Source organism: Branchiostoma floridae, chromosome 16 (genome assembly GCF_000003815.2).
Source record: "Branchiostoma floridae strain S238N-H82 chromosome 16, Bfl_VNyyK, whole genome shotgun sequence".
Taxonomy (NCBI): Eukaryota; Metazoa; Chordata; class Leptocardii; order Amphioxiformes; family Branchiostomatidae; genus Branchiostoma; species Branchiostoma floridae.
In genome coordinates, this window is record NC_049994.1 from 7,843,215 (window position 1) to 7,860,336 (window position 17,122).

Here is a 17,122-nt window from a genome sequence, read left to right on the forward strand (position 1 = left end):
AATGGAAGGTGCATTCAAATTGCAATATTTTTAGAATTGCAATTTTTTTCAAAATATTGCACTATAGTTCGACTTGATATTCTAAAATACACTGTTTTTAAAGACATTGGACATAGGTTACCCCACGGATAAAGGTGAACTAACATTACTTAAGTATGCTTTACTAAGCAGTCAGAAAATGTGCAATTTTGCCACAATTTTGGACAGCTATTTGCTACTCGATTACTTCAAGTTGTGTTTATGTACTTTATATTATTCATGTTTGTTTTGTTTTAATTCCATCCTAGAATACCAACAACGGATATCGCTGCAACTGCGATCCTGGGTTTACGGGCACCAACTGTGACCAGAACATTGACGAGTGTGCGAGCAACCCGTGCCAAAATGGCGGCACTTGCAATGACGGCGTGAATGGCTACAGTTGCACGTGCACCAGTTCCTTTACTGGTCCCAACTGTGAACAGGCCCAACAAAGTAAGTAAAAAGGCTAGAAGCACTATCATGTCCCATTCTAAAGTCATTAAGGGAAAAATGAGGTCGAGTTCAATAATAGGCCTCCTAGTGGCTTTTTCACGGCACTGCAGTGGATCTTCTGATATCCAATTTTTTATGGACTATGAATTTTTTATGGACATGTAATGGTTAGTTTAGAACATCTACATCTACACTCATGTCGAAGTACGGAGCAAAGCCCCTCGCAGGGCATAATGCTCAGGGAATGAGGCTTTTTAACCTAGTATGGCTAAAAACTGGTGGTAGGTGGTGATTGTAACAAAAATGGTGGTGCATGAAAACCAAATAATGTAAAAAAGAGGTGAAATGCTATTATAATACCTTTATTGATGGATAGCATAGCCCAATAGTGCTTTATGAACACACTTTAAGCAAGAGGAATGTTCAGTTGCTAATGTAACCTTGTCTGGACTGAAAACCAAGCAGATATTGGAGCAGAGATGCACCACACACACACACACACCAATGCTATGGAGGTCATAACCTTTAAAGATTTAAACGTTCTCCTGATTGCTAACCTTTTTTTTCATATTCCAGCATGTGGAGGCAGTCTGTCAGGAGAGTCTGGATCCTTCACGTTCCCACTCACACCAGGACAGAACTATCCACATGGGCTCAGCTGTGCATGGGTTGTCACTACCACTCCTGGAAAGGTACTTAAGAACATTATCATTTAAGACCTCAGTCACTCACTCAGTCACTCACTCAGTCACTCACTCAGTCACTCAGTCACTCACCCACTCACTCACTCACTCACTCACTCACTCACTCACTCACTCACTCACTCACTCACTCACAACACAAACTCAGACATTGGATTTATTTCTTAAACCCTTCTTTGTTATATTTATTTTCTAATATTTCTGCTGTGTTATCCTGTATAAGATTAGAAAGGTAATAGTCACTTATTATATTTCTGTTGCATTCTTAGCTGTCAAATGCAAGTTATTGTAATGTTAAATGTGAGAAATGTAAATTTGATGCCACATAGTACCTTTAAACATGATCTGAAATTCCTTTTAATTCCTTCCATTAAAGAACAGCCTTTCACCTCTGACCTTTGAACCTTCCAGGTGCTGTATGTTACCTTCCCAGAGTTCCATCTTGAGCAAGCCACCAACTGTCAGTACGACTGGGTACAGATCCACGACGGCGCGTCTGCGTCGGCGTACCAGATCGGGAAGTACTGCGGCCAGACGGCGCCGGATCCGATCACCAGTACACACAACCAGCTGTACTTCTGGTTCCGCTCGGACCAGTCCGTTTCAGGAGACGGCTTCACTGTGGTGTGGCAGTCCCAGGACCCTGGTATGTACATGTACATGTGTAAAAATGAGCATAGCCTTATGATTCTTGATGACATCATCATGACATCATTTGCATAAATTATCTTTATTCAATATTAAGGTACTACCAGAAGAAAAGCAAGGTCCATACATTAAGTAGAATGGTACTTTTGCAACACCAATTAAAACACCCCCTAAACGCCACCACTCTTTAAGGCCTTAACAGAGATGGACGACCTCATATCACAGTCTCTCGTATGTCTAACTTGTTTCGTGCTCCTTAATTAGTCATGCAAATAAGATGTAAACAGTTACTTAATCTTACACATGTCCACTTATCACTTCCTCTACCACCTACTTCCTGTCACTCCTGCAACTCTGTTTACCTCTCACTTTCTGTCACTATGTTGAGACTCGCCTCTCTCTCGTGTGTCTCTTTCTCTGTCTGTCTGTCACTCTATTTGTCTCTCTCCGTATATATGTACATGTATATTATATAATGAGAAGAACCATGGGTATACTTGCAAGTTCATGTAGTGTCATATTATGTGCTATGACTTGTACACATATAAGAAGTATTTTCAAAGACAAAGAGTCTAAAAATCATTTTTCTTTGACATTTTCAGTTTGTGGAGGAGACCTTACTAGTGCTGATCACGGGTCCATCTCGTCCCCTGGTTACCCCGGTAACTACCCCATCAACAGAGACTGTGTGTGGCGGATACAGGTGTCGCTCGGCAACCAGATTACTTTCGCTTTCGCACACTTCGCGCTGGAGCACCATGATACCTGTGCATATGATTTTGTTGAGGTATGTACATGTATATGGAGGGAGTTATGTTTTATATCATATATCCGCCACCCATAAAATGCTTGTTTGTTTTAGTAAAGACGTATAACAATTAGGGGTGACTTTAAGGTTTTGATTAATACGAATGGAAACAAGTGAAAACCCACCCATGGCCAGCAAGTTCATAATTATGTAAATCAATTTATTTTTGCAACAACTATTTGCATTAGGAGGGAAAAGTACATGTAGGTTTTCACTGTGTTTTTAGTTCTGTTACAGTATAAACACATATTTGTTGTGTCCTGATTTTGTGGGAAGTGGTCACCGCAAAAAACACAAAAATATCATAATGGGTTAAAGGCATCCAAGGTGAAATTTGGTTTTATGTTTTTGTTCAATGTAGATTCTGGATGGCTTTACCGAGACTGACCCCTCCCTCGGGAAGTGGTGCAGCACCCCCGACACCCTCCCCACCCCCATCACCACCCAGGGGCCGTTCGCTTACGTACGCTTCCATTCGGACCAGAGTCTCACCGACTCTGGCTTCCTCATGACATACAATGCTCAACAAAGTAAGTCCAACATCTCCTGTCTTCTTATACTTTCCTGTCATCTTATACTTATGATTGTCATGAGTTTGCCAAGATCACTCTCATTTGATCTGCATGATGTGGGTGAAAATAATTAACAGGCTTGTTAACAGGAAAAATATCATCAAAACAATGTCTGAGAATTAAGGGGTAATGACCCGCCCCGAGGTGTATATGGTGTCATAACGCCTGGTCCTTTGCTATAACCACCGAATAAAACCACCGAGTGAGTAAAGCGAACGAGGTGGTTTTATGAGGTGGTTATAGCAAAAGACCAGGCGTTATGACACCATGTACACCGAGGAACAGGCGGGTTATTAACGTTATTATCATATAGCCTACCCAAACTTACAAACTCCTGTATGACGCATAGATCCCTTGGTACCATACGTGTGAATTCCTTTGTCGAATTTGTTCTTTGGTACATACATTTAAAAGGAGATTACAGATTGCATTTTGAAACCAAAATTTCCACAGAAAATATTCGAAACATTGTAGTCTTTGACTCTTTAGAACAACAAAACATTATATTTGAAGGAGCCATTCCCCTCTTCTTGCAGTCTGTACTTATTCCCTCTGCTCTGGAATATGTTTCGCTCCTTTTGATTGACCAATGCCTTCATATCCTTTGTGTATCGCTCCTTCTGATTGGTTAGAATGAATCAACACTGGCACCGGTGTCGATTTGCATCGACACTGGTGCCGGTGTCGATGCAAATCGGCTCGATTCATTCTGACCAATCAGAAGGGCGATACACGCCATGCTGGCGGGAATCTAAGTGTTACGGCGTCATAACCAACGTGGAACGGGGCCTTCTGATTGGTCCGCGGCGCCTGGCTATATGATAATCAGGGTTATGCCTTGGTGCACTCAGTTTTATGGATTTGGTATAGTGTTACAGTCATATTCACTAGTTTTCTCCCAGTGCCCTCTACTTTTCTGATGTTTGACCGCTTACATGTATGGTCAGTAGAGGATGACTTCTTTATCTGAATTTGACAGGATTTTCTGTATCTGTATTTATATTGCAGCTATAACCACCCTTTAATGTAGCATACAAGCTTTGCAGGCACGTGGCCATGCAGCAGCTGGTTATATTACACTGAACAACCTTTCACATCTAACTTTTGCACGTCTATCTGCAAGTTTTCCTTATAACTATCCAGAGAATTTGTGATGATGATCAACATGTTTTTCTTAACTCCCAGTTGGTGGAGGTTGCGGAGGGTTGTTCACAGAGGATGAGGGCATCATGATTTCTCCCAACTATCCCAACGCCTACCCTCACAACCAGGAGTGTATCTGGGTCATCCGCGTGCCTGACACAGAGGTCATCACGCTGACCTTCACAAACATGGATGTGGAGGCTCATGGGAACTGTATCTGGGACTATGTGGAGGTCAGTATATGTACGAGTCACTCCAACAGTGTACAAGTCAAACCATACTTCCAACCCTCCAAGTATCCCATTACACCACTTCTGCCTTTGCTGCTACTATGCAATTTCCTTATTACTGTAGACTTGCATGAAGACAAATTAACAAATGAGTAAACTAACCAACTGATTACAATGCCTGTGATTCCATGGAGTTCATTAGTTGCACTTCACTTGTTTTCAGGATGATGTTTTTTTACTTTTTACAAATGTAACAGAAACCCTGGCCTTTAGGTGTTGTACATGTTACGCAATTTCTTTTGAGTAAACCACATTCATTTTGGATAATTTGGAGATGGATTCCTTGAGAAGACCAAGATGTAGGATCGACTTTCTGACAACAGTTGGTAGTTAAAGCAGGGGAAAGTGTAGTCTCTGGGTTGATATCTTGAAAAGGCGGTACATGTAGTTACCTATTATGTCAGTCCTTTCACAAATGTGGTAAATACTTAGGTAAGAAAGAAATCAACAAACTGGTCAATTAATTTTGAATTGTCTTTCCATCTTTAGGTAAGAGATGGTGGGGATGAGACAGCTCCATTTGTCGGCAGATACTGTAACCAGACCATCCCAGCACCCTTCACTTCCACCACCAATCAGCTGTTTGTCAAGTTCCGCTCGGATGCCTCACAGACCGGGTCTGGGTTCAGGGCAACCTGGGCAGTCAGTAAGTCAACTGTTTGTTCTTATCATTTTTAAGAGCTTTGTGGTGACTTGGTGAAATAGGAAATGTTTATCTATAGCCAGGCTATGTCTTCTTCATTGGCAAAGTTCTCTTCTTTTGTTCTTCATTGGCAAATTTTGCTCAGAAAGTAAGCACAAACAACAAAGGACAGGAATAAGCATTTTGTTCAAGTCTCACAAAAAAAATCAGAGAGATAAAAAACACAGTGCGTAAAATAAGCTTAACCTGGACAAAATGCCAACACCATACCATAATAATCATAGTCACTGTTTGGAAATAAGTGAAGGGCCAAGGATGGGTCCTTGTGGTACACTGCATAAATAATTCGTCAATGATTTGTTTTCTTGAGGCAGAGTCTAATAACATAGTTTATGCAATAGGCACTCTTAATGATCTACTCTCCCCATTGTTTGAAAATAAGGTAGGGCCAAATATGAATCCTTGTGGTACACCTAATTAATTTCTTCAATTGTTTTCAGCTTGTGGTGGAGTCTTCACAGACCCAACAGGCACTCTGCTGTCCCCATACTTCCCCAATGCCTACCCACACGAGAAGGACTGTTACTACACCATCATGCAGCCCATTGGAAACACCATCACTGTCACCTTTGTTACATTTGATGTGGAGGACCAGAGCAACTGTCTCTATGACTACCTGGATGTGAGTTTCAAAAAATGTTAGACCTTTCTAATTATAGGCATGGATGAAGACGTACAGATTAGTAGTGGGTGTTTTGATATCAAGACAAAAGTAAAATACATCATGTTATTCACACATCCATTGTTTGATTATACTGCTGCTGGGATCCCTGACGCAGGGGTAGGCAGCAGTCAGCTAGTCTTCACACCGCGCTTCCATGCGGCTCTGTCCAGTTACATTCAACAGACAACATTTCAAGAACTTTAAGAAGAAAAGTTTTAGGCCGAAAAGTGAATTTGATCGGGGTAATGGCTATAGCTACTGGTTAGACTACATTGTATATGCTGGTTTGGAAAGAGCCAAATTAGTAGATAGAATTATTTTCATGGGGACTTTATGGTCAGACTTTTGAAGTTGTTCTGTAGTTAAGTGCTAGTAATAATATATTTAGAAACATACATATTTATAGTGAAATGATTTTGTGTTGTAGAGGTCACCATGGAAATTGCTGAAATAGAACCAACGCAAACATTTCAAGATATACAGGGAAACACTTCTAGAATTTTACGTTTCTGAGCATCATACATCTGTATAGAGTATTTAACCTTTTGCTGTAATATTGCTGATGCTCATAGTATCATGTTTTTCCTTAGGTGAGGGATGGAGGTAGTGCTGACTCCCCCCGCCTGGCTCTGCTATGTGGTACGGCCGTCCCCCCACCCGTTGTCTCCACACAGAACGTTATGTGGCTCCACTTCCACACAGACGCCTCTGTGGCAAATAACGGATTCAGAGCAACATACGACACAAACCAGGGTGGTATGTTCAACGTTTTCTTTTGCTTTATCTGTCTTTAGTGTTTGTGAATAAGCTCTTTCACACTTCCGAGTCCGGTGCAATGGCCGAGTGGGTAGAGTGTTCGCCTTGCATTCGGTAGGTCGTGAGTTCGATCCCGGCCGAGTCATACCAAAGACTCTAAAAATGGTACATGCTGCTTTCTCTGCATAGCACTCAGCACTAATGAGGAAGAGTATGGAAGTTAAACACACATCACTACCAAAGGACCAGCCCCCTGCTGTAGTGACTTGCACAAATGTGTGGCCCAAGGGCTTTGAAGTGGAGATGGGCGCCACCCTACGCATCTGTAGATGTATGGGCAAAACTAACACTTCTGAGTACACACGTGCGGTGACAGGAATTTTGCGTCATACATACTATGTCAAAGGTGAAGGCTTCTGACTTGTAAACAGTTCTCTCTCTCCAGATGTGCTTTGTTTATGTCTCAGAGGCGTTTATCTTATTGAATATTATTGAATCTCATCATTAATGTTTTATGGACAGGACTTATAATACACTTAACTGGTAAAAAAGTATTGAGATTCCGGTCCTTAGGTTAATGCCATGCTGCCCTCAATTTTATGGAGTGAATACTTATTTGAGTTTTCCTTCATTTTATGATATCATCTTCCTGTAACATCCATTGGCATAATACCGGTCGGTTTACTGCAATTTCTCAAGCAATGCTAATTTGGCAAATGATCAACGCATTATTTTCTCCAGTTACATGTTGCTGTTACAGCTTACCTTTGCCACTTCTTCTGTGTAAATTATTTTGTCTCTCTGGTCCTGCTAAAAACATAATATCGTAAGTGGAACACACCGCGGAATTGCACGGAGAACGGGCGCGTGGTTGGAAGGGGGTGCACTATACCGGTCGAACGAAACACGGCACAATTAACTGCCGCTATGTACCTTTATTCATCCTCTGTTGTTCCTTTCTTTCCTGTTAGTAGTTGCACAAAACAAAAATCTGCATGAGCATACAAAAAGTCATGAGAAAATGGGCGTATACTGACAAGAATTTTCAATTAATTTTGGTCCGTCACAACCGCTATGACGTAAAACTTTACTGCTGGCCGTAGCATTAAAAATGGCGGGAAATGGCGGCGTACGTTCAATTTGACCCATTCAGCCGTAGATCCGGGCGATAATGCAACGGTTCCTCACACTTTTACACGAGTTGTAGGTCACCAAAAGAACTTCAAGATTGCTGTTGAATCATGCTCGTCTTTTGCCGTGAGCACATGTGATTATTATCTACAAATCTGGCGATGAACGTGACAGTGTGTTTGTCCCACGACGAGCTCGCCTGCCCCGAAAATGACCTGAAAACTTTTGGCCTTGTTGTCTTCGAATGCATTGTTATCGATGCTTTGTAAATTATGTATTGGACACCTAGATGTCTGAAGTGTGCATACCTCAGAAATAACTATTGTTGCATGTGTAGATCTCTTTAAGTTCCACTATTTTTAATCGACCGGTATAAGGCTTATGACCGGTATTATGCCAATGCATGTTACAGTAACCTTGAAATGTTCTAGAACCAGGGAAATTAATTGATCTGTCCTGATAATTTTGTAACCCCCCCTCAAAGATGAGAATTCCAGCATAGTTCCAGGACCTTCCTTGTGTGCTCTGTGAATTCTGTCTTGCTAATACAAGCTTTGTCTTTTTCTTCCTGTACATGTGTTATAAAGGATGTGGAGGTACCCTGAATGATGACACTGGTGCGTTCACATCGCCTGGCCACCCGACCAACTACCCGCACGGCGCTCGCTGCGTCTGGTTCATCGAAGTCGACCCCGGCAAGGTCGTGCGTTTGACCTTCCACACCTTCTCCCTGGAGAATCACGCCAACTGTAACTACGACTATGTGGAAGTGTATGATAACTCTACTTCCACTGGCACGGGAGGCCTCATAGGAAGGTCAGAGCCTTTGGCATACTGTATGTTCTAGTTAATGAAAAAGTGTTTCTATTTGCTTTTTGGACAGACGAGGACGATGTGGCACTGCACTCAAGTTTTGTAACTTATATTAACAATGCCACATACACGGTACAGACAGAAGGAAAGTCGTGTAAAGTGCCTTTCCCAAGGGCACAATGTCGGGGGCACGGTGGGAATCGAACTCAGGACCCATAGATTCCGAGCCGAACGCTCTACCAGTTACGCCACGCCCGACGCCACAAAGTGTTATACATGTACTTTGTTCTTAGACTCAGGCTCGTTTGTTTACCGCTTACCTTTTACTGTACATTCATTAAATTTATGTCAGCGGTTGGTGTTGAAAGGACATTTTGTTACAAGTTTGAGAATGAAACAATTCAGTTTTATATAATAGTTGTAGTTCAGTTGAAGCACAGATGCAGAGGTCACCACAAAAATACAAACATTTTTTAAGATTTATAGATTCATATTACTGTAGCTAATATATGTTAAGTAGTTTGCCACCAAATGAAGGTACATGTATTAATAATGTAGGTTAATTAAAAGCATGATTTTCGATGTGAAAATAAAGAAACAATTTGCACCAGAAGGGAATAATTGCAGATATTTATATTGGGAATAGAAAAGGTACTATGCATAAAAAGGAGAAAAAAGTTATGTATTAATTTTGGTCTCTCACTATTTTATGTTTCCTAATAGCGTTGTATTTCTAATTTTTGTTTCATATCTGACTATTGTTTGTAAATGATAGGCTATTGAATTACATAAATTTCATGAATCTAAAGCCTTATTGGGATGTGCCTTACAGGTATTGTGGCACAGCCACGCCCCCTGTGGTCACCAGTGCTGAGAACGTGATGACCGTCATTTTCCAATCTGATGTCAGCATCGCCAGGGAAGGATTCACAGCATCCTATGTGGCCTTGGATGCATCTCTATGTAAGTTATTAACAACACTGATTTATTAACAGATTTTCTAAAGAAAACTGTAAAAATTTGTGTCAAATCTTTAAAAAAAAAAGAATTTCCTGTAGAAATCTTTTGGGATCAATTGTAGTAGTAGTATCCATTATTTGATTATACTGCTGCTGGGATCCCTGACACGGGTAGGCAGCAGTCAGAAAGTCTTTACACCACGCTTCCATGCAGCTCTGTCCATTGTAGAATTACTAGAAAGCTGTCACTGTGAATTTATATACATTTGTACAATGTATACATACTCCTAAGATGTTGCTTGTTCCCTTATCCCCCATAGTGTGTGGCAATGCACTGACCACTTCAACTGGTATCATCGAAAGTCCGAACTATCCGGGCAACTATCCACACAACCGCGAATGTGAGTGGACGATCACCGTGCCGACTGGGCAACAGATTCGGCTCAACTTTACCACCTTCAGCATCGAGAATCATGCTAACTGCAACTATGATTACCTGGAAGTGAGGTATGTGAATTATTCAAAATTTGGCTAATTTTGGACTCCACATGTGCTTTCCTCTTTATCTATTGATAGATTTGGTATAGATACAATAGTTGTTTACTCAAACATTCTGTGAATAGTCATTACCTTTTCACTGAAGTGGTCATACTATTTTGTCTAGCTCCTCAGTTGGAAACACTACAATACAGGGTTGTTGGAAAAAGCAGTCCATTTCCAATCTGGTGGAAGAACTGGTCTAATGATGAAACCTTTCCTTCATAAGTTGTGCCCCCTGTCTAAAAGCTATAGAATTGCAGTAGTCTAGTACCTGTGATGTCTTCAAACATGAAATGCATCCCAACATAAAGTGCAATGAATGGCTATATAAGCGTCTGCTTGCAAATGTTCTTCTTTTTGCCAAATTCATTAAGATTATCTATTTGATGTACGGATATTCAAATGAGATTTTAATGCAGCAAATTTAATCGTATTTAAATATATTTTTTTATATGATTTCAGAAATGGTGGATATTCCACCTCCCCGCTGATTGGCACATACTGCGGCTCTACCATCGACAACCCCATCGTATCCCATAGCAATCGCCTCTACCTGAAGTTTGTCACAGACTACTCACTCTCCGGACAAGGCTTCCAAGCAGAGTACGACGGCACAGCCACTGGTCAGTTGTGTTACAAACAATTATTATTGTACAACTCTATGTATACGTTTGTGAAGATTAGTCATTCAGGATACATTAAAATTGAGGAAGAATCAATCATTACTTCTGGATAATTGTATATCTCAAGTTTTCTGCTTTTTTAGAGATTCAGCATCAATGTCTTATTCCAAAAGGTCAACAATACTGATCATCTGTCAGTTTCTAAATCATGTCAAAAATATCACAAAACTTGAAAAGACTTGGTAGCGTCTACATAATAGCATGATCAAATTCAGTGGTGAAGGTTAGAAATATTGGTGGGAAAAAAAACCTAGAAATGTACATCAATAACAAATATGCCTTTCCAGTATACTTAAACTTTAAAAGGATAACGGGGATTGACAATATATGTTAGCTAGTCTCTGATGGTTGGTTAAAGAACAGGATCAGGATTGTTTCATGCATGCATGGCAGCCACAATCCTGACCTTTGCAGTTTAACATCAAAGTCTAGATTGTAGCACCATGCTGTCCGGGGGTTAAATTCTTACAAATTATTTCCCTAGGCTGTGGAGGCACCCTGACCACCCCCACCGGTACTTTCATCTCTCCCAACTACCCGCTGCCCTACGACCACCAGGGAGAGTGTTACTGGCAGATCACTGTAGCTGAGGGGTCCGCCATCTTGTTGACCTTCGTCGACTTTGACCTTGAGAGCCACAGCCGCTGTGTCTATGACTACGTCAGAGTGAGTATTGCCATTACATTAAGATTTAACCTTAAGCACAATTTAATACAATCCTAAACTCTCTTCCAATGCAAAAGTATAGCCGGATCAAATTTTCAACGACTACTGTGGCCTTCTTCAGGATCAATAATGACCAATCACTTCAGAACATTAACTCGTGAGAGTAACAGACATGTGCTCTTGTAAATACTATGATCTTACGGATACGTGATGTCAAAATTAAGGTCACAATAGGGAATACGCAATTGGTTTTATAACACCCGCGTCTCTGTTCAGTGATGGCTGGAGTGCCCTGATGTATATGGCCTCCTTCATACCTCTTACAAAGTAGTCCTGTTCAGTTTCCAGTATTCTGAGTTGTTTTTCAGTGAAACTAATGAACATCTTTAACAACTTGTTGTGGCCTTTAACTAATTTTTTATGGACATCCTTAGGTGTATGATGGCCCCGATGTCCTGGCCCCCCTGATGGTCAGCCTGTGTGGTACAAACATCCCCCAGCCCATCACCAGCTCTACTCACCAACTCACCATCAAGTTCAGGGCAGACTACTCCGTAGCTGGGAGAGGTTTCCAGGCTGCCTACCACAGCTGTAAGTCAGTCTTTTTAATGTATCAGTCATTGGAAATAAGTGCTGCTGTAATACCAAGGAGGGTCACCAGGAGGCCCATGCTTTAACCTTTGTCTTAATAAAACCTTCGTTCATTCGTCCCATAGCCTTTTGCCCCATTTTATAAAATCTACCTGCCTACAAATATTGTTTCAATCCATCCATAGCTTCTTTTAGTATATGGAAAAACACCAACTCTCTCTCACACACACACCAAAAGGACAGGATATACCCCGTTGGAAAGAATCACACAGCATTAGAAATAACTTTGATTTTCATTTTACGTGTATTTAGATCCACAATTAGCTTGACATTTCTGTTCATACATGTAAAAAAAGAATAATATTTAAACTTGTACCACAAACTGTATTTATTAGAATGATATTTAGATTTCTACCACAATTTAAGAATATATTATTTTGGTTGTGATGTTAATCTGTTAATGGTAGTTAAGTTACATGGGGAATATCAGGACTAGGACTTCTTGATTTAAACACTTACTCTGACCATTATGCCACACTATGCCACATTCTTTCTTTCATCTCCACAGTGTGTGATCGTACCATCACTGGCCAGACCAGCGGAGCCATAGCCAGCCCCAACTACCCAGAGCCGTACCCACACAACAGGGAGTGTACCTGGATCATCCAGACCACACTGGGAAATGCCATTAATGTCTCCTTCACCAACTTTAACATTGAAGACCACTCCTCTTGCAACTATGACTACATCCAGGTAATACTGACAATCTTGAATATGTTTGCGTCAATTTTATTTTCATGATGCCTCGAATAGAATTAGTGTTTCTACTGTACAACAGAATTGTTTCAACTGTGGACTTTTAACATTGTGAATAAACTCTCCTATGAAATGACGTCACTGCAAAAATGACTTTAAGTACTACCATATAGAATGACACGTGAACAAAGCTATTAGAAGTAATGATGTCGTGATCTTTGATAGAAAGACTTTTTATTCAACGTCCTTGAGTATAGTGTTGACATTGAAAAACAGGATACTTTCATTTCATTATAATACGTCATACAAAATACCTACAACTTTGTTAGTATCATTTGCATTGTATGTTTGTGTATCTATAGTCATGAAGATTTTACAATAGTCCTTGTGTTTTTGATGAGCCAGTTAAGTTCTATATGTAAGAGTGACCAAAATCCTGTTCTTTCTTGTCTATAGTTGGAAAGTTTATTATATTTCCCTTCCGACAGATTTCATTCGACATATGATCTGAACAATTTCTCTACATTTTATGATAGAAAATTTATACTTACACGTCATCTTCTTCAGTTCCGTGATGGCTCGGATGCAAACTCCCCCGAGATTGGTACATACTGTGGCACCACCACACCTGCTGACCTTCGCTCCACTGACAACAGCCTGTGGATCAAGTTCAAGTCTGATGCCTCGGTCGCTCGCAACGGCTTCAGATTCGAATGGGTGATGGACGGTAAGTCTAGCAAAAATATCGTGCTGTAACCTTGATACTGGAAATCTTGTGGTTTGTGGTAGTTTTGTTTTGAATTCACAGTTTTTGCAATAGTCCACTCACAAGAAGTGACAACGAAGAATGAGGGATATAGAGGGGGTAGGAGCATGGGGAACCAATGAGAAAGGAAGACTGAAACATCCGTCCAATTTATGAGACAACAGGAAACATGAATTCTTTTAGTTGCATTTGCCTTTGTAGACTCAATTTTGGCTGGCGTCTTTCCTTGGTGCTGAAAAGTGCTGAATCAGTTGTTCTCATTCAAAGTTTCCATCGGAAATTGAATGTGTCTGTAGTTGTTGAAACATTTGTTTTTATTTTGCAGTTTTTTTATAGTTCCTTTCTACCTTTGAATCAAATCTGCAATTAAGATCACCGCAAAGCTAGAGTACTTTACATGTTTTTGAACTTTTCTTTTCTTCTTCTGTAGGTTGTGGAGGCAACTTGAATGGACCTACTGGTGTCCTGAGCAGTCCGAACTACCCCAACCCTTACGATCACCGCCGCGAGTGCCTCTGGTACATAACTGTGGACCCAGACAGCAGTATACAGCTCACGCTGCATGACTTTGATGTGGAGAACCATCCCAACTGTAACTACGATGTGCTCGAGGTATGCAAAGAGTCCATTGTCTATGCTTAGCTCCATATCACGGAATTGATGAATGTTGTGCATGTGTATGTGAAGTATTAAGTGACCAGTACATGTAAGCATTAGAGAAATATTTTTTCTTATTTTGGCATTATGTAGCATAACGGTAGGGTGTTTGGCTTAAGGCCCAGAAGTCGTTGGTTGAGTCCCCTGATTTGCTCTGACGTTGTACCGTCGGGAAAGGCACTTAACTTACTAATAGATTCCCTGCCTTCATTCATCATTCATCCTTGTCATCTGTCTCGGAAGACTATGGTAGTAGGACAGTTACTCGCCATCATGTGTTAGGCCTGTTTGCCTGGCCAGCACATGGCTTCGCTTCTCTCTGTTGAAAAATGAGTACCTATATGGAAAACACAGCAAAGATAAGGCACAACAGCATACATAACTCTTTGATATTTTTGTCCAGGTGTATGGTGGCCCTGACCTGGACTCTCCCCAGCTTTCTAGGATCTGTCAAAACAATGACTTTGCTCAGGAAATGCAACTGTCCAGCACAGGAAACGCCATGGTGGTCAGATTCGTGACTGACCAGTCTGTGAGTGGTCGTGGTTTCAACGCCTCATACACTGCTGTCCAAGGGGGTAAGCACCAATAATAGAACACCGCTATGGATACAATTGTGTTACATGCGCTTGACAATTTCAGTTTAGATCGTTTCAATTGTTGAGAACACTTTTATTTCTGATGTTGAATGCATTTTGAACAGAACTTATGTGCTTTCAATATCAAGAAAGATTTAAAAATCTGCTGCAGTTTGGGTTTAATGATAGTGAATGAGGAAATAGTATGTTGAATTTCCAAAATTTTATGACCACCAATTGGCTAACTTCTTACATTCCTTGACTTATTTTAGCATTTGCTTACTGTTAGTCTGGAATTGTTTGCAGTAGTTGAACATGTATTTTTAGTGGTGACCTTCCAACACAAACTCAAGTGAAAATTTGAGTTATGTATACTAGAAATGGTTTCAACTGTAAGTCAAATACACTGCAAAAATATCCTTTTCCTTCCTAAGGCAATATCTAAGTTTTTCTCTAGTAGTAAGTTCCTTCAACAAAGATTTTACAGTGGTTACTGTAAGTGATTTCTGTGCTAAAATTTTTTTGCACTCAACAATGTTTGCTTTTGTAGGTTGTGGTGGGAACTTCTCTACCCCAAGTGGTATGATCCAGTCACCTAACTACCCCAATGTGTACCCGCACAACTCTGACTGTACCTGGACCATCACTGTCGAACAGGGAAAGATCATCGTCCTGACGTTCGACTCTTTCCTGATCGAGTCACACTCCTCTTGTAGATACGATTTTGTGGCTGTAAGTATCATCTAACAGGGCCCGTTTAGACTTGTGTATAAGTGTGTGTGTTGTTGCATATGAAAATTTTTGGGCTCAGGAAAGGTTGGACAGAAGCAATTGCTTACTTTTACTTTTACCTATCATTGTTTAGCCTGTTTATTGAATGGAAAACGACTTCTTTAGCCACAAACTTCTTTGACTACCTGACCTGAATGTTGTAGACACATGATTTTTTGGCCCGTGTGACCCAGTGCTGGTGGCACATGTGTGGCAAAATTATGTGTCTACAGGACCTAGATCAGAAGCTGAAGAAGAACAAGAGATTTGGTCGAAAATTCCAGTGAGGGATATACTAGAAAATATTGATAAAGAGAAAAATGAACTCCAGCTCAAGAAGTTTCATTCACCAGAATCATGGTATTAATGTCATGTATTTTCTGTGTTGCTGTCAGATATACGATGGCCCAGACCCCAGTAGGAATGGTTCGCTGATCGCTAAAGTGTGCGGCAGTACCATGCCTGACCCCAACACCTTCCGTTCCACGGGCAACCAGATGTACATCAGGTTCAGTTCCGATTCCAGCGTGGCTCGACGAGGCTTCCATGCTACATACACCACTGGTTTGTTAGCATACCTTATACTTAACATTTTGTTTAACAATTCAGTTGCCTTCCATAAACCACACTTAATGTAGAGTACACTTTTCCTGACAATCCTTTGAAGATCCTTCACCATTATATACAAGTGTCCTTAGCAAACAAATTGAAAGGTTATTCACCTGCATTTTTTAGATAAATGTGGATATCAAAACATCAAATTTAAACAGAACAATGTGAATAGCATGAAAATGATCTCTTTAATTGACATGTGACAGAAAAGTTGTGATTTGAATACAGTCTAAAATGAGTAGAATGAATAGAATTAACCTTTAGTATACAATGTTCTTGTTTAGCCTTTTGGCAACCAGTTGTCAATTGGTTGCGGACTTAGGGAATGGCTTATACTGTAATTGCTTGACCTCCGACCTCTCCCACTCCGTTTTTAGTTAATATTATCAAGCTTTCTGTTAAGTCAAAAAACATTTTGTTGTGAACATAGGAGAACAGTTGATTTATTTTATTTTACTTCATGTATGTCCATCACTAATTTTCAGTCCACTACATGTTTGCTTTCTGTTGTTTCAAAGTTATAATTTGTATTATTTGTATATTTCTGTTGCTATTATTTTTGTATCATTTTAATCTGGACTCCAGGAAGACTAGTGAGTTGTCACTAATGGAGATCTCAATGAACCAAACCAAACCAAACCGATTCACTTTGTCTTTTCGGTATCAAACTTACCCGGTGTGGAAAAATTTAACTTGTTCTCGGAACTAAATGTTCACGGTGAACAAATTATTTGTTATCGTCACCAAAACAAATTATTTTTTTATCAGTAATCATGAAGTTCACATTAAGTTGTCACCCTGAAAACCGTGAACATTGAAAAAATCAGGAATTACAATATT

General features: G+C 40.4%; 1 protein-coding gene across 6 annotated transcripts in view; it reads left to right on the forward strand.

Annotated features, from left to right (window-relative positions):
• LOC118403086 (cubilin-like) overlaps nt 1-17,122 on the forward strand; it is a 73,122-nt gene that overhangs the window by 24,055 nt on the left and 31,945 nt on the right. For all 6 annotated transcript variants that reach the window (XM_035801546.1, XM_035801543.1, XM_035801542.1 and 3 more), the window contains 21 exons: nt 288-474; nt 1,051-1,166; nt 1,587-1,821; nt 2,426-2,610; nt 2,993-3,161; nt 4,389-4,579; nt 5,126-5,282; nt 5,780-5,961; nt 6,594-6,759; nt 8,478-8,706; nt 9,536-9,666; nt 9,983-10,169; nt 10,665-10,825; nt 11,370-11,551; nt 11,986-12,142; nt 12,711-12,895; nt 13,466-13,625; nt 14,095-14,276; nt 14,725-14,899; nt 15,450-15,631; nt 16,066-16,234. In XM_035801546.1, the coding sequence (XP_035657439.1) occupies nt 288-474; nt 1,051-1,166; nt 1,587-1,821; nt 2,426-2,610; nt 2,993-3,161; nt 4,389-4,579; nt 5,126-5,282; nt 5,780-5,961; nt 6,594-6,759; nt 8,478-8,706; nt 9,536-9,666; nt 9,983-10,169; nt 10,665-10,825; nt 11,370-11,551; nt 11,986-12,142; nt 12,711-12,895; nt 13,466-13,625; nt 14,095-14,276; nt 14,725-14,899; nt 15,450-15,631; nt 16,066-16,234 (3,688 nt within the window). The remainder of the gene's footprint in view (nt 1-287; nt 475-1,050; nt 1,167-1,586; nt 1,822-2,425; nt 2,611-2,992; nt 3,162-4,388; nt 4,580-5,125; nt 5,283-5,779; nt 5,962-6,593; nt 6,760-8,477; nt 8,707-9,535; nt 9,667-9,982; nt 10,170-10,664; nt 10,826-11,369; nt 11,552-11,985; nt 12,143-12,710; nt 12,896-13,465; nt 13,626-14,094; nt 14,277-14,724; nt 14,900-15,449; nt 15,632-16,065; nt 16,235-17,122) is intronic.